General features: G+C 36.2%; 1 protein-coding gene across 1 annotated transcript; it reads left to right on the top strand.

The window, feature by feature from the left end:
- Window positions 1–6,074: 6,074 nt before the first annotated feature.
- LPAR4 (lysophosphatidic acid receptor 4) lies at window positions 6,075–20,286 on the top strand. The gene is made up of 2 exons (XM_006726904.3): window positions 6,075–6,389; window positions 15,662–20,286. The coding sequence occupies exon 2, from the start codon at window positions 15,749–15,751 to the stop codon at window positions 16,859–16,861; it is 1,113 nt and encodes a 370-aa protein (XP_006726967.1). The 5' UTR covers window positions 6,075–6,389; window positions 15,662–15,748; the 3' UTR covers window positions 16,862–20,286.
- The last annotated feature ends 3,470 nt before the right edge of the window (window positions 20,287–23,756 follow it).

Below are 23,756 nucleotides of genomic sequence, written 5' to 3'. Positions count from 1 at the left end.
TTTTTTTTTTTTAAAGATTTTATTTATTTATTTGAGACAGAGAGAATGAGAGACAGAGAGCATGAGAGGGAGGAGGGTCAGAGGGAGAAGCAGACTCCCCGCCGAGCAGGGAGCCTGATGCGGGACTCGATCCCGGGACTCCAGGATCATGACCTGAGCCGAAGGCAGTCGCTTAACCAACTGAGCCACCCAGGCGCCCTCTATCATTCTCTTATAATAATTTTTAGTTCTGTAAGGTCAGCAATAATGTTTGTTGTTTCATTCCTAATTTTAGTTACTTGAGCCTTCTATCTTTTTTTCCTGGTCAGTCTAGCTAAAGATTAGTCAAATTTGTTGATCTAGTCAAAGAACAAACTTTTGGTTTCATCTACTTCTTGCTCTTTTTCTATTCTATACTTCATTAATGTCTGCTCTAATTGTCATCATTATCATCATCATCATCATCACATCTTCATCATCATTATTTCCTTCCTTGTGGTTGCTTTAGGTTTACATTGTTTTTTTTGTTGTTGTTGTTAAGGTGAAATGATAGGACATTGTTTTGAGATTTTTAATCTTTTTTACATATAGTTATTTTCAGTTATAAGTTTCCCTCTGAGAAGTGATTTTGTTGCATTACATAAGTTTTAATATGTTGTGTTTTCATGTTTATTCATCTTACAGCATTCTGTTTTCCCTTATGATTCCTCTTTGACACACTGGTATTCAGGAATGTATTGTTTAATTTCCACAGTAAAAAAAAACCAAAAAACAAACTCAATTTCTTTCTGTTTATGATTTGTGATTTTATTCCATTGTGGGCTATCAACATACTTTGCATGATTTTAATCCTATTAAATCTATTGAAGCATATTTTATGTGTATGTGATCTTTCCTGGAGAATATTCCATATGCACTTGAGAAGAATGTATATTCTACTGTTGTTGACTGGAATGTTTTATAGGACTATTAGGTCTATCTATTAGGTCTAGTTGACGTACAGCATTTTTCAATTTTTCAATATCTTTCTTGATCTTCTGTCTAGTCATTCTATCATTATTGAAAGTGAGGTATTGACATCTCAAACTATTATTGTTGAATTATCTACTTCTCCCTTCAATTATGTAAGTTGTTACTTCATATATTTTGTGCCTCTGTGTATGGGTGCATATATGTTTATAATATTCCTGATAGATTGACCATGTTATCATTATAACATGTCCTTCTTTATCCTTAGTAACAAGTAGTTGTCTTAAGTCTACTTGTCTGATGTTAGTATAGCCACTCTAGCTCCTTTTTTGGTTATTTTTTGTAAGGTATATCTTTTTCTATTTTTTTTCAATCTATTATTACCTTTGAATCTAAAGTGTATGAAGGCGGGGTGGGGGAATGGGGTGACCAGGTGATGGGTATTAAAGAGGGCACGTGTTGGGATGAGCACTGGGTGTTATATGCAACTAATGAATCGTTGAACACTACAACAAAAACTTATGATGTACTATATGCTGGCTGACTGAACATAATAAAAAAATAAACAACAAAAAGAAAAAAAAATAAAGTGTATGCCTTATAGATAGCATATTGTTTGATCTTGTTTTTTTTTAAATTAAGTTTTATAATCTGTGCCTTTTGGTTGAATTGTTTATCCTATTTAATGTTATTATTGATATGGTTGTAGTTCTTTATACCATTTTACTATTTGTTTTCTATGTTTCATGTCTATTTTTATCTTATGTTCTGCTTTTACTATCTCTTTGTCTTGAGTGCCTATTTTGTATTGTACTTTTTTTCACTCCTTTAATGATTTTGAACTATATTTTTAAGGTATTTTTCTTAGTGGTTGCTCTTGGATTTCCAATATTATTTTAACTTACCAAAATTTACTTCAAATTTATACTAACATAATTCCAAAACACTTGCATTTTGATTTGGTTTTGCCATTTATTAGCTCTGTTGTCTTAAGTAAGCCACTTTTTCCTTATGCCTTTAAGACTTAGCTTCTGACTTTAGGCCTCATATTTATAGATCAGATCCAGAGATTTTTAAACCTTAGAATGGTTCAAAAGCCACACATTTTATTAGTGGGATTTGTCAGCTTCTAGTGAGTAGTTTTCATTACAAAATGCAGATCCTTACATTTGCTCATTAACAAGATAATTTGGACAGAGTTGTAAGCACTGTAGCAAAAGAAGATGTGGCTATAATTATTAGTCCAGAAATGATCAGAAATATTGGAAGAATTATTAGTTGTGTGACTTTGGGTGAATCACTTAACCTTTCTGTGCCTCACTTTCCTTGAGTATAAAATAGGAGTAATAACAGTATCTACCTCATGGAGTTGTACAGATTAGGTAAATAAATATAGGAAAAGCATTTAGAATATTGCCTGGCATATATTATGCTTGCGAAAATTTTTTATTGTCATTATTATTATTATTACTTTGACATTTTTTCTAATCTATAGCAAGAATTCAAGGCTTCTGGGTACTTTACAAAACTCTTTGGCAAAAACATTCATTTTTTCCAACTACCAACCCTGCCTGTAGCAATGGGAACTTGCTATTATCCAAGACTGTTTAGTTAGCGAGAAGGAAATCTCAGATCTAGAGAAACGTCTAAGAGGTGATGGTGCTCCAGTGTGAAGGATGAGCTAAAAATTTTCCAGGGACTGTGCTTGAAAACATGTTTTCTGCCCTTTCAGAAATGTAATGTCCAGTGTTATGAACTGATTTGGAAACTGACCTTGTGGTGCCTTCCTCCCACTGAAGCAAAAGAAGACCATATTTTAAAAGAAAGGCTGTAAGATTCAGGATCTCGACTTTTTTTGTTCTTTTGTTTTCTGAATGGCTTCAAGACATCTGATAATTAATCCAAAGTTAGTAATTAAACGGTCTTCCTTCTTAGAACACTGCTCAGGTGTATACAGGCACTGTGTTCATTTAGAGAATATGAGATTTACCAAAACTGTTAGCTGGATCCTAAACCATAAGCATAGTGAAGTTTTTAGTTACATTTGTAATGTTTCTAAGGAAATTAGCATAGTGTTGGGTCCCTGGTACTTGAGGTGAATTCACCCAGTCCTTTGATATTGTTGGCAAAAAGAAAAAAAAAAAAAATGAGTCGGGTTTGGAGTGTGAAGATCCCAAGCATCTGGCTGTTCTTACTCAAGTGTGTAAATTCCCAGTTAGAAGTTAGTCATATTTGTTACTTTCTTTTCAAACAGATAAAGAGGAAATGTATACTCATTCCCCCAGGTAGCTCTGAATGCACTTTTTCAGCTGCATATTCATTCCACCCCCAGTGGCAAGTACATCAGCAACTCAATGAAAACGTTTTGAGGACTTTTTGGGTTAAGCTGTGTGGCTATAAACTGGCTGTTTGGAGAACACCCTAAAAAAGCTTTCATTTTCCCCCTTCTACCTTCCAAATATTAGAGGAAGTAAAACTAGAATGTTTGCAGTGAGGAGTGAGAGGAGTGAGATGAAGACAAAGGAGAATAGTAGTGGATAAACTTCAGTACTTTCTTGTTCATGGGACTTTTTTTATGTGTGTGTATTCTTTGTTCTAAAATAACACCTTGATGTGAACTTGTTGGTAAATGAATGAAATGGCACATGTTTTCAGCTGAGAAGTTAAAAAAAAAAATGGTACACTGCTGCTTTACTCAAGAAGAGAGAAGGTCTGGGAGAAGAGTTTTTGTAAACACTATTAATATTAATTTTGGATTAAGCAGATATAGACCCTATCCTCTTGGAGTTTACAGTTGGGAGAGACTGACAATTAGATTACCACACAAATGAAAAATTATACAACAGCATGTAAAATTTTATCTGTGATGAATGCAATAAAGAAGAGGTCCACAATTCTGTAAGAGCATATAATAAGTGGATATGACCTGAACTAGGGATTAAGGAAGGGTTTTCTGAAAACATGGTTACTGGTATAATTTCTGAAGGAAGAATAAGAATTAATTTGGGAAGGGGGGTATAGGAGAGGGGGAAATGTTCCAGGCAGGGGTAATAGCATGTGGAAATGTCCATGGTATGAGTGATCAATTTCATTCTAGGAAGTTGAAAGTAAGTCAGTGAGGGTGGAGCTCAGCTAGAGGAAGAGTGATGCTAGAAGGACATGCAACCCATTGATATGGTAAAAGATCTCGAATCCTTTGTGAGATTAATCAGAAAGGTACTTAAGTACTTTAGGGAGAAATGAATTGGAAGACTGAGTGATCCTAACACAAACAGAAGAAAGAGAGTGAGCTGGTCATACAGTGACCATGACTATAGGTTGACTTTAATCACTATTGTTCACTGAGTTGCTACAACTGAGCACTCTTCCCAAAAGCTCTTCTCCTTACCCTTCTTTTTTTCTTCACAATCTTCCTTCTCACCTCTTCTCACTTCATACCTCCTGCATTTGATCACTTGGGTCTGGCCACCTGGAAAGATTCCCTCTTCCTTTTTTGGCTTATTTAAATAGTATTCATCTATCATGGTCCAGCTCAAATCCTCCCCACCCCTTCAACCAGGAAGTCCTCCTGGCCTTATCCATGGGAATTTATCTCCATTTTATGATACTTTATAGAACTTAATCTCCATATAACTACTTTAGTATTTTTCAAAATTTGCCTTTGGTATCTCTTTAATGTGTCTTGTATCCCCAGCTAGACTGTGAGGGAAAAGACTGTAGACTGACAAATGCACCAAGAGCTCATCTAAGCCCAGAGTGGGTGAATGACCTCTTGTGGAGACTCAGCCAATGTTAGCAACTGACAGAAATAGACATACCTGAGATAAGTGGAGAGGGGAACAGAAAGAACAGAATCTAGGGGTGGGGGGAGGGGGAGGAACAGAGAAGTGTTTTTTAGACTCAGTCACAAGTAATAAGGCTAGTATCAGCTTCACACTTACTTGTTTACTGGCCTTGACTGTTAGTGAGAATAGCAACAATAGAGCTGAAGAGAGGTAGAATAAACAAACTTGAAGCATGGCTTATTTGGGAGGCAGCTAATTATGCAGACTGAAGTTTTGAAGCAGGCAGAGGATCACTCATATCTCCAGGGGCATGGCTCTGCCAGAGATAGAAAGCACCTTATCCCTGACCCAAGAGTTTCATTGCTGTTGGTGGTAATGTTGGCAGTGGGTGGAGGTAGAGGATAGAAGGGGGGCCTTGGTGGAGGGGAAGGGCTAGCAGTGAAGTTACATATGGATGACTGAATTTCTGCAACAAATTTGGACCAGAGAGAAGAAAGGAAGGAGGAAAAAGAAAAAAAGGGTGGGTGACCAAGGCAGTCACCCTATAGGGAAAGAACTTGCCAAGAGGGAGGAGGAGGTATACAGTTGAAGATAACTCCCCATTATAAACAGATTGCATCTGTACTATTTATTTTGGTTTAAGGAAAACCTCTGAAAATTTCATGAATTAGACTTCCTGCCAGGCGGTTATTTAAGAGAAATGTAGACTGTAGACCCTCCTTTTGCCACAGAACACTCTGAAGTCCATGGAAGGTGGGTATTAGAGCTCTGGGGACCCCAGCACATCTCCAACTGAGGACACTTCACTGGCTTAAGTGAGTATAGTATTGTTTGTGTGTGTGTGTTTGTGGGAGGTTTAATTTTGCATAGTATAATAGGAATACATTAATGGTATCATTCACTTTTGCCTTTCCCTGCCTCCTGCTTATTATTATTAAATATTGTTGCTGTAATTATTTTAAACAAGTTGGAACAAATATGGGCTGCTCGTAATTAAAACACTCCTCCCAGTTTGAAGTTTTGTCTCCTCCTACCCATTAGAATTGTAAAGAGATAGCCGTCCTGCAGCAAAAACAAGCACACAGGCTTTCTCTGTGGATTAATTGGTCAGGAAAGACACTTTTTATATTGTTAAGTGGCACTTAAGCTGCTAATTCTTGACTGTGAAAACTGCTTTTCCTGGGCAATGCTCTTTAAGGAAAAACTTCTTCAGTCCAGTGATTGGTGACTAAGGAAACGATGGAGCACAGGGGATTGGGCGGGATCTCGGCTCCTAATAATGCCTCCTTATCCAATGAAAAGCATTTCCTATTGAGACCCCCAAGAGTTCCCCCAGCCCTCGCTCCCGCCCGGACTTTGGGCCTTTTCTTGTGTCCTGTTTCTTAAAGGCATGCCGGCTACCGCATTCAAGAGAGCCATTCCTTAACAAAGAAAAGAGATAAATGTAAATAAGCTCACATTTTCAGAATGAGCGGTTTGTTGTAAGAAGCTTCGGCAGCCCAGAGTCTGTTACTTTGGGCTGGGCGAACCTTTCCCTGTAAAAAAATATGGATTAAAATATGCACGTCTAAAGTGCAAGTTGTCCATTTACATGTTTATTAGCTAATTGTCTACAGGCATGAGCACATTCTTTCATCTTGCACACTCTTTCTTGGGGTAAGTCTCTTTGAGAAAGATTTGATTTGGGCGTTTGGGGGCGGGGGAACGGCATAACAAACTTCAGCAGAATCACTGATGCTTTGAGTGTTTGGGGAAAGAAGTTAGACTTCAACTCTGAAGTGCTGAGCAGGGATCCTTGTGTTGAATGGTTTAAAAAAAAAAAGCAATAATTTCTATTGTTTTGGCAATAATACTGCTTCAGTGGAAGAGTACTGGATTTTCAGGCTGTTGTTTCATGTAAATACAGTTGTCCTAAAGAGCATATTTAAAATCAGAGTAATTTAGAAATTCTTTTGGCTAGCTTTGTATTTCTTTGGTTTACAATTGATTGTGAGCTAATGTGGTTTCTATTATGATGAGGTTTCTTCTAGTAAAACTATGTGTGGCGGTATGCCTTTGATGCTTAATTGATTTATGGAAAATGTGACATTTGCTATGCTGAATAATTCATGAACTTGACCATAAAAGAAGAAACATGTTTAAATGAAAAACTAATTCTGGCATAAGTTGAATTTGCTATTATATGTGAAATTAATCACTGTTTTCCGAACAAATGCAATAATGTGTCATTTAAAACTTTTTGTATATGTTGGATATTTTAAAGACTTTTAGTAACAAGATCTTGTTGAACTGATAAATATTGTGTTTTAGTTATTTTGCTTTAGGAAATATAGCAGTGTAATTCATCATTATTTAAGCATGGAAAAGACCAGATGAATCCAAAGATTAGAACATTTAGAGCTTGGTGGGATTATTCACTTTGCTATTTTACCAAATTATACCATTTTTCTTTTTATTTGAGTAACATGAAGACAACAATAATAGCCTAAGCTCCAGATTATCCAGCGGCTTTGAAACATGTTTATTTTTCAGAACAAAATTCCAAACATACCCCATTAACATAGATTGTAAATCCTTTTGCCATGTCACAGATGAAAAGTTGCACTCTTGCTAAAAAGGATGAGTTCAGCTGAAACACTTGATGGCATCTACACTCTAAAGCATTTCCTGCCAATCAGAGATGTGAATGAATGTCCTACTGGAACAATCAGACTAGCCTTTCAGAATTTGTACTCTCTGTGAGTTAAAGGGAGGAATGGGAAGATGCCTTGCAAGAACACTCAGGCCAAGCTTAGCTAAGGCTTCATTTATTCAGTTTCCTTTGAGAGAAAATAAAGTGATAATTGTTGCCCTTGCTGTGGTGTGGTCAGGGCCTAACTGTGTAGTTGTCTTTTTTTTTTTTTTTTTACTGTGTATGGTTATCATGTATAGTCTGATCTTGGCCTTCTTAAGGGGGAGGGAAAAAAACCGCTATAATATATTTGTGAATTTTAGTACTGGAAATTGAGAATTTAATAGGAGGCCACCTACCACTGGAAATCCAGCCTCACTTTTAGTAGGTAAGTAATTGGTTATTAGAACAATGCATAGGTTAGGTAGTCTATTGATTCTATATAGTTATGTTCTAAAGTACTTTGGCAGAGAAGAGAGATAACTGGAGGACAGGTGGAAAAGGTCGAGGATTAAAACCGACACAATTAGAGTCAATACGCCTGCTGATATGGGCACAAAGGGAATGAGGAAAAAGAGGGCATTAGGAAGACTTTAGGATATAATGACATCTTGATCTGTGATTCTTAGCTCCTTGCACTAATTAGCAATATTTGCTTCTGAAATTAAAATAAATCTAAACTATGTATGGTAACACATGTTAGTTAGATTTATTGTGGTGAACATTTTGCAATATATACAAATATTGAATCATTGTGTTGTACACATGAAACTAATACAATGTTGTATGTCAGTTATACTTCAATTAAAAATAAATGAAATAAATCTAGCAATAGTTTTATTGAGTCTAATAAATATTAATTTCCTTTATCTCAGATTTTGAGGGATTATTATTATTTTTTGCAGAAATAAATGGGAGCAGATGGAAACAACTGATAGGAGAGAATAGCCTGTAAGGCCACTGACAATAGCATCAGTTAAAGGCTGCTGTCAATCAAAGCTGAAGGTGGAAGGAGAATAGAAACTGAGGTCCAGAAAGGACTGTGACTTGCTATCACACAGTTAGTTAGTGATGGGGCTGGATGTGGCCACATTGAATTAATAGTAAATATGAAAACCTCTGGGTATTTGAACTTCCTAGTTTGCTTGTATTCCAAATAAAAAGAAGTTTTCTTAAAAATCTGTATCAGTTGTGAAAGCCATAAAAGAAAGGAATGTTAATGTTTTTGTCTTCCCTTAACATAAGCCAGTAAAATGATATTTATTTTATTTCAAAAATACTGCTTTCTGGAGGAGTGTGAAAATCAATTCCCCTTAATATTAAGGTGATTTCAAATATATTTTAGATTGTTTAATAACTTCATTTTTTTGTTTTGTTTTGTTTTGGTTCTCTTAGATTAGGGAAAAATTATTTCAGGAGAGTTAAGAGTTTTATTTACCAGTCTGCTTTGTTTAGGCCACTTTTGTTCAGAAGAGGGTGAGATGTGACCATAGTGTAAGTTTGGCACTAGCAGATGATTCTACTTTACAGGCAGTAAATGAGTAGTGTTCAAATGCTGGTGCTACTTGTAAGAATTCCTTTGCTGAGTATTTCTAGTTCTATACCAGGACTTTGGGCAGAGCTGTGATTTGAAGATGTTACAGAATATGCTAGGCCTAGAACATTCTAGTAGAAGCAGCAGTGGTTGTCAGTGTGCTAATACCCAGCAATTGAAGCCTTGCTCATATCACTGTAGTTTAGGGGAGAAAGAAATCCAGCAGGTTAGAGCCAAGGCAGTGTGGTCTCCACCTGTTGTTCCACTCTTCTTTCCTCTTCCCCTATCAAGGCCCCTGTCCAATAGTAACAGTTTTTGCCAGAGAAAAAGAAAAGAAAAAAAATAAAGAACCAATATAATTTCAGGCCAAAAAATATAAATCTCCTTTGTTCAATTATTTTTAATATAATGTATTGCCTTATGGAAGTGGATGAAGTATTTTTATGCCTTTTGTCACTAGTTATCTTTAATGATTATAGGTAATACAGACTTATGGACTTTATGTTTGTTGATATAACTAATAAAATATGGCTTATCAGTGACAGGTGTGAAAAATAAAATGTTATCTGCAATTCTGTAATAAAAAAATCCAAAATATTTAGGTACCATTTTAAAATATGTTGGCTTTAATTTACTCTGATTTATATCATATAATAAATTTCTTTACCTTATAATTTTGGTATATATGTTATTGGAAAGGTCTCTCCATGGCACACTATTGTGACTAATTCTATTTCATAGCATTCATTGGAGGAAATCCCTAACAATAGTATCTTCAGAAAGTTCATTGATTACCCAAGTCTTGGATAAAATTGGTGCTAGAGCTTGGTTTGAACTGATATGGTGAGTACTACTCTCCTGGTAATAACTTTCTCCAAAATTCTTAATTTCATTCTCCAACTTCTTTTTTTGTAACCAATGCTTCCAATTTATTGTAGATGATAAGACCCAAAACTCCAGAATGAATGGAGTCATTGTAATTGTTTATTGTAATTCAGACAGTTTTGGTGTAGATGTATATAGATCCTTTGATTTAAGCCCTCTGTGCCATTGGTATATACCTTTAGAGATAGGAGACATATTTTTTACTCATATTTCAAAATCAGTATCCAAGTATGTCAGATTAATTGGTATGCAAATTGATAACTAATTTACTTGTTTAAATATGTGTAATAAAGCCAAATTCCCAGTTGGCATGTATGAACCTCACAGAATTTGGAAATGCACTCTTTTAGGAACACCCAGAATGTTTCCCAAATGGTCTGGGGCTTCTTCTGAGATGATGTTGAATCTCAAGACTCTAGACAATTTCATAATATTAGGTTGAGCAGTTTCTCTGCAGTTCTCTTACTCTATAACTGTTAGGGAAAATTCTACTTTAGTAGCATTGATGCAATCTTTGGCCCCATCATGTTGAGGACTAAACAGTATTATTTTTCAAAGATTAGACTGTGTCATTAGGTGAAGGGTTAGTGGGAGCCTGGATTATTTTAGTGAAAAAAATCAAGTTAATCACTGAGGATAGGATCTGCTCAGATTAGGGCCTGTGTCAATTTCCTCCTCTTCTCAAAGTGAGGAGGCAAAACAGCCATAATAATCTCAGTGCAAATCAAAGTCAACACAGAGATGTGATTTTTAAAAGGATATTTCCTTCATCAAAACTAAATGAAGCTTATCAATCTGAACATTTGATGCACAGCCTGGCTTGCTTGGTATGAAATGTGATAGAGATCAATTTCCCAGCTCAGCTCTGGAGTAAAATATTTACTTATGGTCTCCTCCATATTATTAATGCCATAAGACTAAGTTGTATTTTAAAAATTATTATGAAACATCAACCAATGCATAGGAACATCAATTAGAACCATGTGTATGATGGTGACCTATGCCTGTGACTTGGTCTTTTTTTTAATTTAATTTAATTTTATTATGTTATGTCCATCACCATGGAGTACATCATTAGTTTTTGATGTAGTGTTCCATGATTCATTGTTTTCATATAACACCCAGTGCTCCGTGCAATACGTGCCCTCCTTAATACCCATCACCAGGCTAACCCATCCCCCCACACCCCTCCCCTCTAAAACCCTCGCCTGTGACTTGGTCTTATCTGTTAGCAGCCACTCTCATCTGAGAAGCAGCAGTCTGGACGTATTCCCTATTACTCCAGCAGAATGGTTTTGATCTGTATTTTTTTGCAACATTTTTGTATTTTTTAGCTTGCTTCACTGCTAGATATTTATAGGCAAGGACACAATAGGTTTTGGCTTCCTCTGAAAACTATTGTCAGTGTTCCTAAGCTTCAACCAGAGTAGAAAGAGGAAATTCTCTGAGGATCAGAAGCACTCTGACCTGACCCAAGCTCAATAAAAACGGAGCAAGGTGGGGCGCCTGGGTGGCTCAGACCATTAAGCATCTGCCTTTGGCTCAGGTCATGATCCCAGGACTCTGGGATCGAGCCCCAGGGAGCCTGCTTCTCCCTCTCCCTCTGCCTGCTGCTTCCCCCGCTTGTACACTCTCTCTCTCTGTCAAAAATAAATAAAATCTTAAAAAAAAAAACAAAAACCGGAGCAAGGTAAGAGAATTTGAGTATACTCTGCCTTCAAGGCCTTGTCTTCCTAAACTCTGGACTGTCTTCTGTAGGGAACAAAAGTAAGCCAGGCTTTCTAGGCTACTGGGAATATGCCAGGAGTTAGAACTTTGTTTTCAATGTTATCATCTGAAAGTTTAGCATTTAGTGTCTGAAAGTTTAGCATTTAGTGAAGTGATTTAGGTATTCATCTCTGTAGGGCCAAAAAGCTAACGCCACTTCCTCCAGGAGCCCCAAAGCCCCCAAACATGGTATATTTCATCATTATTAGAAGTTTTTTAAAAATGTGAACACTACTATGAACTGTTCAAATTGGGTCCATATGTGTAGGTCAAAGTTAAAAATTCATTGAGGGTCAGATTTCCCTTTGGTCAACCTTCTGGTGATCTGCTTCCTGCTCATTGTCAGTGAAAATACATCCACCGAGTACTCTGAACCCCCTAAGTGATTAGTTATTGGAGTGATTGGATGCAAAGGTCTTTACAAGACAATAGTACCATGCTACCTGCAGTGGAATAGTTAATTAACTGAATCAGCCTGTATTTTTTCTTCTTCATCTAATCTGAAGCTCATGTTGGCCCCTTGCCTTCATTCAGTGCACAGCATATTAGCCATTTATGAAAATCTAGTGGTTAAAAAAGTTTCTTTTAGTCAAAAGAAAGGAAGTCAGTCAGAAGAGAACTTGTTTTTTGAATATCATTGATTCTCCTTTAGAATCAGCTTGAGAGTCAAATGACTCTCTGATTTTTTAACCATAGCTCAAAGGGAGATAGTCCTTTTGAGGGCACCCTCCTGGATTGTTCTATTATGAGAAAATTGTGTAAAGGTTGAAATTCAAAGGGGGCTTTCTGAGGTATAAGGTATACATGGTGTTAGGAGAAAGATGTGTTGCTTGGTAAATTCGGCTTACCAAGAAAGACAGAGACATAAGTGTCTAGTTGTGTCAGAGAAAAGAAGGAAAAAAGATCTTCTATAATGTTTCTTTGTGATTAGGTAGGACTGAATACTGGCAAGCTCATAAAGCTACTCACAAGCCCTGTTGAATCTTCTTAGCCTCAGCTGGGAGACTCAGAGGTAATGTTTATACAGGGAAGAGAAACAGTATAGTCAAGTTACAGAGTGAACTAGTGTCTGGGTCAGAAATAGAACTCCTTGCTTCCAATGCTGTGTTAAGTCCCAGCACCACACCCTTACTGCTAGACAGCAAAGGTGCTATGTGTTCAAGCAAAGGAAAGTTATGAATAGGGCCTTAGTGACAGTTTTCCCATGCCCTGTCTTCAGGATTGAGACTGTAAAGCTTTCTTGTCTGTGGTCCTTTCTATCCCACAGGATTTGGTTCCTCAAAGCAGCAGAGCAGAAGTGCCAGACTGCCTGTTGTTGGTATAGTGTATATGTTCTGGGAGACATAAAACTGAATGGAAAACCAGGGAGACAAATTTCACCTATTTGAAACACACCATCCTGGGTAGTACAAAATAATAGCCAGTGAGCTAGAAGCATGCTGTGTAAAAAGGTTATCAGTGGACAGAGTGGAGGAACTCTGGGTACAGGTGAAAAGACATCTATTATGAAAACATTTTCCAAATAATCTTATTGGCAGTACTTATTGTAAAAGGCAGGTGCAAGCAGATTAGAATGAATGAAGCTTGGCTTTAATATTAGGGATTTTTCAGTCCCTTAATTTCTTTAGAATGTGTAACTACATTACAGGAATATTTTTGACTCTCTTTATTTCTTTTAACAATTAAAAAAATGGCATCCAGACTAATGGGTAGTGAGTGGTAGGTGTTAAAATAGTATATAAAGTGGTTTAAGCAGTTGAGAAGTTTGCCATTCTCTTTTTCCTTCTGCCATCCCATTGGTGAAAGAATCTGCAGAAACTTAGGTCTACAGTTCCCCAAGTGAGATATGAACCCCATTAACTGAGATTTTTCAGACTCTTCCTGTTTTTGCTGATCAGCTTCAGTGACCTTAAACATAGTGATTGCATACTGTTCTTTCTGAGAAAACTAGAAGGAGTGAGATGAAGCAAAGTAGTAGAGAAGATTTGAGGAATTGTGAACCAGAAATACCTCCCAAGGTCCTAAATACAAATTAGATAGCAGTACTGACCTCTCCCCAGCAAGGTCCTCTTTCTTTCACCTTTTCTTCTTCTCATTCTCTCAATTCTTCAGTTGTAATTTCTTTGCTACTTTCTTTCCCATCTCCTCTTTTGCTCTTCTCACCTATTTTTATTTCTTCCCTGTCTGTTTTTTTCCCCTCTTGGACCTTACTTGGTCAAGGTTCTTACTATGCTTTGCTTTTACATATCAAGGTTGATTGTGGCAAACATTGAGCTGGGCCTGTGGGATGAAATGGCCAAGAAAGAATATGATCTTAGTGCAGTGTTAGGCTCAGGGGAGGCACTCCATAAAGATTTTTTGCATGAGAATTGAGGAATAGCAAGTTTCCAATCTTAACTTGAGAACTTTAGCTATTAAAAGTGACAACTCTTTGATTTACATCCCATAAGTCATCTCTCCAAGGCCATTTCTCCCTCTAGGCACTGCAGTGAGTGAATTTTTTTTTCCTCAAATCATTTTTTTTTTCTCAATCCAAACGCTGGTTGAAGTAACTTCAGGCCTCTATATCTCAGGCAGATTCCTTCTTCCACTCCCTTCTCTGTTACAGAGAGTGGCCCTTTAACCTGTTCCCTGGGAGTTGGAGGGAAAGAGTAATGTAAGGAGAAATCACTTCAGAAAAATGCCTTTCACATTTTAAAATATAATCATGTGAAAATCCATTATTGGTTATGTCAGGGAGCGAAGACCACTTTTACTCCATATCCTCCTCATTGAAAAGAATTCATTCCGCAGTTACTTGTCCATAGTGTATTACAGAGAATTCAAAAGACAGTTCCTATGGCAGCTGTTAACCTAGAAAGTTAGTAAGATTTCTATATGCAGTTTAGAACAATGTTGGCCCAGATACCCAACAAAGATGATTAAGTTAATGACTGCCACATGTATAAGCAGTGGCAAGCAAGGGGCTGGTTACTGATCAGATCAGAAGTATATAGTGGGACAGGGAGATAGGCATTTAAGTCAAATCTACTTTTCACACTTCACTTGTATTCAGCCAGAAAAGGTTTTATTGATTAGGGCCGCTCTAGGAGCTGAAGACATGAAAGTAACGGATTGGGCAGTGGGAAGGGGAGAAGAAGACATCCTAGGCTAGGCATCTAGGAAGAGAAAAACTTGGAGAGGGAACTACAATCTGCAAGAGGGAAACTCTGAGATTTTTATTTGAATTATCACCCTAGAAAGGCTATGTAATACTGTGAAAAATCTTTTCACCAGAAGGTTTAATCAACTGAAGGATCCTTGCTCTCTGAACTCACGTTTTAGAAGAAAAAGGTGAATCAATAATTTACTTCAGAAGTTTAGTCATAACTTCTTTAAGAGCATGTCCTGGAGGTCCCATATCGACCTGTAGTCTCATGCAATAGAACTAATATTCAGACAATGAGGTTTACTAGTATTGGAAGAGAGACAATATAATTTAGATAAGTTTAACAATTCTTTGGTTAGGAATGAAAAACCTGAATTCTGGTTCTGACGGTACCATTTACACATTCTTCTAATTCTGACATTGTAATTCTAAATTACATAAACTTCAGTTTCTTCTCCTGTAATATGGTGATGAATTCCTTTCTTGCCTACCTTATGGTGTTCCTTTGGGAATCAAATAAAACGCATTTTTTGAAAATTAAAAAACTCCATACGCATTTCAAATTATTAGTGTCATTTTAACTATCAGAGTTAAATGTTTCTCCATCCCCATCCCCCATTGCTGTTTAGTCTCCATCCCCATCCCCCCATTGCTGTTAGTCTCCTCCATTGCTGTTTAGTCTCTTATTCCTGTTCATTGCAATGCTACATATGGTATTGCATATATTATATTGAGTGTGATCTCTCCCAATCCTGCAACATACTCTTATAGTACCTTTTAACATATGGTTGGTGCTCAAAATGTACTTGTCAAACCAGTTGAATGTGCATATTGTTTCCATTCTGGGTAGACAGGGTATCTTTTACTCCATAGAAATGAATGGAAGGCAGATTTGATTATTCATTCCATCTTGTCTCCCATAGGAGGAAAATATTTCTTACCAGTCTCTAGTCTCAAAGTGGTGAACCCTGCAGCCAGCAGGCCTTCTGAAAAAAAAAAAAAAAAAATCAATGGGTGACAGAAGATTCATTGACTTTCAATTTCAAGATTTAAATTCAAGCTTCAGACCCAGGTTAGGCAATGCTACTGCCAATAATACTTGCATTGTTGATGATTCCTTCAAGTATAATCTAAATGGTGCTGTCTACAGTGTTGTATTCATCCTGGGTCTGATAACCAACAGTGCCTCTCTGTTTGTCTTCTGCTTCCGCATGAAAATGAGAAGTGAGACTGCTATTTTCATCACCAATCTGGCCCTTTCTGATTTGCTCTTTGTCTGCACTCTACCTTTCAAAATATTTTACAATTTCAACCGTCACTGGCCTTTTGGTGACACCCTTTGCAAGATCTCTGGGACTGCATTCCTCACCAACATCTATGGGAGCATGCTATTCCTCACCTGTATTAGCGTGGATCGTTTCCTGGCCATTGTTTATCCCTTCCGATCTCGTACCATTAGGACAAGGAGGAATTCTGCCATTGTATGTGCTGGAGTCTGGATCCTAGTCCTTAGTGGTGGTATTTCAGCTTCTTTGTTCTCCACCACTAATGTCAACAATGCAACCACCACCTGCTTTGAGGGCTTCTCCAAACGTGTCTGGAAGACTTATCTGTCCAAGATCACCATATTTATTGAAGTTGTTGGTTTCATCATTCCTCTGATATTGAATGTCTCTTGCTCTTCTGTGGTGCTAAGAACCCTTCGCAAGCCTGCTACACTGTCTCAAATCGGGACCAATAAGAAAAAAGTGCTGAAGATGATCACAGTGCATATGGCAGTCTTTATGGTATGCTTTGTACCCTATAACTCTATCCTCTTCCTGTATGCCCTAGTGCGCTCCCAAGCCATTACTAATTGCTTGTTGGAAAGATTTGCAAAGATTATGTACCCAATCACCTTGTGCCTTGCAACTCTGAACTGTTGCTTTGACCCTTTTATCTATTACTTCACCCTTGAGTCTTTTCAGAAGTCCTTCTACATCAATACCCATATCAAGATGGAGTCCCTGTTTAAGACTGAAACACCTCTAACCACAAAGCCTTCCCTTCCAGCTATTCAAGAAGAGATTAGTGATCAAACAACACATAATGGTGGTGAACTGATGTTAGAATCCACCTTTTAGGTAATGAGAACTATCTTTAGGTCCAGATATGGTCTTTCTTATGATTTTTCCTATGCTATGAACAAGACAGTTTGAAGCTAATGATACTGAAAATAGATTAATGTACTGAATACAGTCAGATACATTTATTTGAATGTTTATTGTGCATATGCTGTTTTGTTCAATAATTATAGGTCAGGTCTAATTACAACAACCAAAAGAGATTGCCAAACTCTTCTGCTGTGTTGTAATTTCATTGTATCACATTATATGAGTAGCCAGTGGCCTTGACTTTAGTGATATGGAGATTATTTTAAATTTTTTTTTAAAGATATTTCCACTTTGGTAATATTTGGTAATTAGGTTGGGCCTATAAATATAGAACAAATTCAGGGATTATTTAAAAAAAAACTTTGTGTTACTACTGATACATGTGAGTCTTTTTTTCCATTTTTGTATTGTCATAGAGTATATTTTAGCTTAAGAACATATTTTAGCCTAACATTATTAATAAGAAATGTGTCAAATTTAAAAGAGCTGGTAAAATTTATTGTATATATTTTGAAAGTAGAAACATAAATTGTGTTTGCCTGAATATGGATGGGAAGAAACAAAAGTAACTGGATTTACACATTTGCAGGTCCCAGCAGTGTCATTTTTTTAAAAAAAATCTTCCTTTTTTTTATACTACATTAAAATTTCCATATGAAACTTCAAATCCAGAAAGCTGCTAAATGTGTGCCCAAAATAAGTACAAAATAGAAAATCACATAAAACAACAAATATCCATTAAAAAACTAGCAACACCAACATTTTTTCTTAATTTCCAATTATCTTTCTTTTGAGAGACTGATTCTATAAAATATTCTTCATATAAAACTTTGGAGCACAATGCAGCCAGAACACTGCTGCATTTGTGCCCAGGTCAGGAGCAAATTGAAAAAAAAAAAATTAACAACAAAATATTAACAAAAAATAAAACAACAAAACACATTTAAAAATCTTTCTTAAAACTTTCTTAATGTTTTTTTGGGTGGAGAGTAGAGATCTGTAACTTTAAATCACTTATTCTCTCATATTAAATTTTGGAGCACAATGTAGCCAGATTGCTGCTAAATTTGTGGCCAGGTCAGGAGCATATTGAAAAAACTACATAAACCAACCCAAATCAATAAAATAAAACTCAGAAAAAAATTACAAAACAATAAAAACAATAAAAAATAATTCCTAACATTTGCATTTATATTTTATTTATTTTTTGAGGTTCTGTAAATTTAAAAATACTGTATCATTTGTGTGAAATTTTAGAGTACAATACAGGTAGAAATCTGCTAAATTTGTGCCCAAATCAGGACCAAATTGAGTGAAAATACTCATAAAACAACCCCCTACAAAACAAAACACACAAAAATTTAAAACTTGTATTTTTTGAGCATTTGTAAAACTTGCAAAATACCATGGCTTTCATATGATGCTTTGGATCAAAATGCAGTTAGGAAGCTACTAAACTGGTGCCTAGTTCAGGAGCAATTAAAATCAATATTTACAAATATACAAAAGACAATAAAACATTTTTTTATAACCCACTTAAACAACAAAATAAATAAAATAATCTTTAAAATGTTTTACTGTTTATTGGATGAAATGTAGATTTAAGAATATTAAAATATGTAAATAGAACTTCTGAGCACAATATAGCTTGAAAGGTGCTACATTGGTGCTCCTGTCAGAAGGAATGGAAATATATTCCCTCATCTACATTCCTCACACACACACACAAGACAAAACAATTAAAACATTGCAAAACAATAAAACATTCTGAGAATTTGTATTAATTAATTTTTAAAATATTTGGATGATATGGCAACTTAAAAATGCTAAGACTTTTAAAGTAAATCCTCCATGAACAATGCATCTTGTAAGTTGCTTAAATTGTGCCAGGAAGTGATTAAAAACAAAACAAAACAAAACAAAAACCCCAAACACCATAAAACATTAATAGAAAAGGTAAAAATTTTAAACAGTAATCAAATTCTTAAAATTTTCATTAACCTTTGTTTTTCTTTCTGATGATATATAGATTTAAAAATACTGATTTTTAAGTTTAAAACATGAGCATAATGTAACCTTATTTTTTCTTACATGAATCCTTTATATTTTATTTTATTTTAATTGCAGTATAGTTAACATACAGTGTTATATTTGTTTCAGGTATACAATATAGTGATTCAACAATTCTATACATCACCCTGTGCTCATCACAAGTGCACTCCTTAATCATCCCCATCACCTATTTCACCCATACCCTCACCCACTCCCCTTACATGAAGCCTTTAAATCAAATGTTACTGTATGTATAAATCCCTATCACTAATGGAAACTATCCAACATTTTTATACCAATTGATTAATTATGAATTATTATTTTCTCCTCCTTGTATTAACATTTGCTAGTGTAACATTCTCCAACAACTATATAACCATTACTGAATGAGGAGAATGTTTTCATTGTGATTCTGTACATCAAAAGTATCCACGCCCAGAACAGAATTTTTGGATGCTCCAATACCAAATCCTGACTTAATACCGTTTGTTGATGAGTCTTATATTAAAGAAAGAAAGAAAGAAAAAAACAATTCCAGGCTTGATATACAGTAAATCGCCTAGTTTCTTTTGTAAGATCTGTCTCCTTACCAGGACACAAATGACTAAAATGACTAAATCTGAGCCTGGGTTAGGGAATCATTGAAAAAAAAGTGCTAAAACGATAGAACAATAATAAAACTAAACTTTCAAAAATGCATTACTTTTTTCTTGTTATCTAAAGTCCTAAAAAATAATCATGCATTATATTGTCTTGTGAAAACATTATACATAGAATGTATAAGCATTAGGTTCAGTTCAATTAAATTAGGTTAAGTTAGGCTAAGTTCATTTGTTAGGTTATGTTGTAAGATCAAATTAGTAATCAAAGTATGAGTAATCTTTTTGTTTTTTTAGTATTCTTTCTTTCCCACTTGTATAAACTGTATGTAACTTTTTGTTTGTGCCCTTGGCTCTCAAAATTATAAAATTTCAGGATGATGACACCAAACAGTTTAATGGGATATGTTAACCAGGTTGACATAAAATATATCAGAAAATTAACTAATTTTTTGTGTAATCTCCATATTTAGTTCTGTTTAATTTTCCATATTTCAATTTATTTTAAGTGATTTCAATTTTTATAGTTAATATAACATGCTAATAATAAAAACTTGTGTCATATGAACAATGTAACCAACAAAATGCAATGTATAATTAAATATAAAATTGATTTTTATTTTACATTTAAAAACAAAAGCAATAATTCAGCTTTAATTACAACTTGGATTTCAAATGCTCATCAAATGTAATAAATATATCTGGATTATCTAGCAGTTATACTTGGTCAACTATTTATTAAACTTTGCCTTTATTTGTAGGCACCCAGAGCCATTTTTCCTTTATTTTCTCTCCATCCTTCAAGAAAGAACTTATTAAGTTATATTTGTACTCAAGTGAATTCCAATACTTTGTTTTTCAGGCTGTCTGAAGACTAATGCAGAATTGTAAACGGCAAACCCTTGGGTGACTTTTCAGGAATCAAGCTGAAAGATTAACTTCTACCTTCTCTGATTTGTCTAATTTGGCTTTGATTTATTTGGGGCTTCTTGCCAAGCTGATTCCTGATTACTCAGATTTGATTAAATTCCCTAGGACAGCTAGGAGTCCTGGAGAAAGTCAGGGCAAACAGACCATCTGACAACAATGAGATGATTTTGGAGCTGGATAGCTGACTGATCAATAACTAGAATAAGTGGTGGTCCCAGTGTGGCAGCCCAGGGAATTCCCATTTATCACCCTTGTACCTTCTAACTCTCAGGGAAAGCAATGCCAAGATCTCATAAACCATATTATGTGTTGGTTCCCATGAAATGACAGCAAACACTGCCTTTTCTAAAAGCATTACCAGTGTGATCAACCCTAGGTCAGGTTTAAAATTATAGGAATTTTGTTGTTCATGACCTTCTAGGCCAAGTCTTCTGAAAAAATGGAGACAGAGGTTGTTTTATATCTCCATTAACCTTCTTCCATCTCTGTCTCCACCCCTAAACCACTGCATCTTATAAAACGCTGTCTTTCCTGTGACCCTCTCCAACATCTCCCCTCACCTTCTTCAGAAATACTGCTTTTTTGTGGACCAAAACCTATACATAAACCTCTGTCAAGGCAATGACAGGTTGAATAGATTTACACTAAAGTGTGAATGAGATTCCTCCACCCACAGGTTTTACTCCTCCCATTGGTGTTTGCATCTTGGGAAAGGAATCTGGTTAATTAAAATAACTAAAGCAGGGTTGGGATAGGGAGACATGACTGTCCTCTTGAGCATCAGCATCCTTCAACTCATGGTAGGGCTTCGGCAACTGCAACTTTCTTGTCCCACTCTTAACATTACCCTGTGTACCACTGAGTCCAAAACATACACTGCGTTTTCCATATATCCCTCTTTTCCAAAACTGCCTGCAGTAGCTGGAAATCTATGTTCTCATTTCATATATGCTTGGATTCTTTCCCCAAATGTCTCCTGATTCTGGAGGACTTGGTGAAATGCTTCTTAAACTATGAAGCAGTTTGTTTTAACAAGGAAGCCAAAGCACAGACTACTGAGTAAAAATTTACTCTGTATTCAGATTTCTAAAAAGCTGTGTACTTCCTACTGCTTCACTTCTTTCGCTCTCTGAATATTTGGGAATGAAGCTATTCTTTCTCAAGCATCCAGAGAGGTACTAAGTTCAGGAGTATAGAGGAGTAAAGCCAGTGAGAGGCCTAAAATGTGGCAGTGAGGGAAGCCAGGCAGGCTCAAAGACTGGGATGACTTTTATGGCCATAACAACTAGCTTTCCTTCTTATCATGGAGAAGCTCCAACTTTATAGACTTTATAAAGCCTCCACTCCTCCCATTTGCTAGTCCAGGGTAAACTGCTCAGCTTGTTACCTTCCTCACTCAAGTTGGTGGTATCAAGGCTGAAAATAAGGGTCACCTTCTTCAGTGAAGATTCTGGGACTTCTGGACTAGCCTTAGTTCAAGGCAGTTTGAAGTTCTTGGAATTCAGTTTGGCAGAATTCTTAGGGACCGAGAATTCATTATTTACTTATTTAACAAATTTCTTGAACATCAACTATGATGTGCCAGACACCCTTCTAATTATTGAGGATGCAATGGTAACAATAACAGACAAAAAGCTGTTTTAAATACTCTATTCTAGAGTCAGAGCAGGGAAAGCCAAAAACAAACATATAACCAAGTTAAAAAGTAATGGCAGATGATAATTGCTATAGAAAAGACAGAGCAAAATAAAGGGGAATACGTACCTGCAACCAAATCTCAGCCTCCACAGTAAGACTGGATTAAAACTTTAAAGACCATAAACATTAAAAAGAGAAGGATGCCTCTCCCTAAATAAATGCAATTATTTTAATTAAGTTTATGCTATACTTATCAATGCATATAAGGAAGTATAAGGAAATTCTGATTTTAAAACATCACATTTCTTTGTTTTTAAAAGGGTTATAAAGCCCTGAATTGTCCAAATTCTGTGATTCTGTGCTTAGTCTGTCTACCTTTGAGTATTTATGTTCTTGTCCAAGCCACAAAGTCCTTAAAAGGCTAATGAAGACCCAAGCCTAGGCAACTTCCAGTCAGCAAAGCTGTTCATGTCATGACCTTAGGCTTCATCCTGCAGCAAGAGGCTCACTTGCATTTTTTCTCTATTTCTGTCTCTATCTCCACCATTCTTTTCAGCAAAATATGCTCCCTGAGCAAGATCTAAATGCTAACTCTGTGTTGTAATAAAGAAGTTTGGGCTGGAAGCTCAAATCTGGTTTTCATACTAAGCTTTTCTACTCACTGTGTAAATGTGGGCAAGTACTTTCCTCCCTTTATGCCTGAATTCCCCTATAAGTAAAATAAGCAGGTTGTTCTCAGCTATCTCTGAGGTCTCTGATAGTTCTAAGGCTGGAACTCTAGAGTCATTGACGCTGAGCCAGAACTAACAGTACTTCTTAATAATGCTGATACAGATGATGGTGCTTACTAAGTGCCAGATACTGTGCTAAGAAATTTACACGCATTATTTCACAACAATAACATGAGAGAGATTTTATGATTAGCCACATTCTACAGATAAGAAAACTGAGGCTCAACAAGCTGAAGAACAGTCATAGAACTTTAAGTGGCAGTTTGATTTGATCCCATTTCTGTATGTCATTAAAGCCTGTTTTCTTTTTTCTTTTTTTTTTTTTTTTTAAAGATTTTATTTATTTATTTGACAGAGAAAGACACAGCGAGAGAGGGAACACAAACGGGGAGTGGGAGAGGGAGAAGCAGACTCCCTGCCGAGCAGGGAGCCCGATGCGGGACTCAATCCCGGGACTCCAGGATCATGACCTGAGCCGAAGGCAGTTGCTTAACCAACTGAGCCACCCAGGCGCCCTAAAGCCTGTTTTCTTAACCAGTACTCTTTTGACCAGCCAGGACTGAGTCGTAAGCATAAGGAACACATTTTTAATGGTGGAACTTCTGCCATTAAGGAGAAGAAGAGGGAGGCTTTGGGGAAAAGAAATCCTTCTAAGTTTTTTTGAAAACATTCCACAAAAGTGGCTGCCTACTCCCACTTATGAGACCAGAAAGAGTTTGAATAATAACAATAACAATATTAATTAATACATTTCAAATGGTCAATATGTGTCAGGAAGTAGAACACAAAATCTAACCTCGTTTTTAAGATGATAAAACTGAGGCTTAGGGAGCTTAAGTAACTTGGTCAAAGTCATACAGCCAATCAATCAGTGACAGAACCACGACTTGCATACAGCCTGTCTGATTCTAAGCC

This window comes from Leptonychotes weddellii, chromosome X (genome assembly GCF_054177405.1).
Source record: "Leptonychotes weddellii isolate Sample4059 chromosome X, ASM5417740v2, whole genome shotgun sequence".
NCBI lineage: Eukaryota > Metazoa > Chordata > Mammalia > Carnivora > Phocidae > Leptonychotes > Leptonychotes weddellii.
Note: the sequence above shows the minus strand (reverse complement) of the source record. Positions and strands in the feature narration are given on the sequence as shown.

What these genes read in the sequence shown, in the direction of transcription:
- LPAR4 (XM_006726904.3), top strand. Translation starts at nt 15,749, where the DNA reads ATGGGTGACAGAAGATTCATTGACTTTCAATTTCAAGATTTAAATTCA.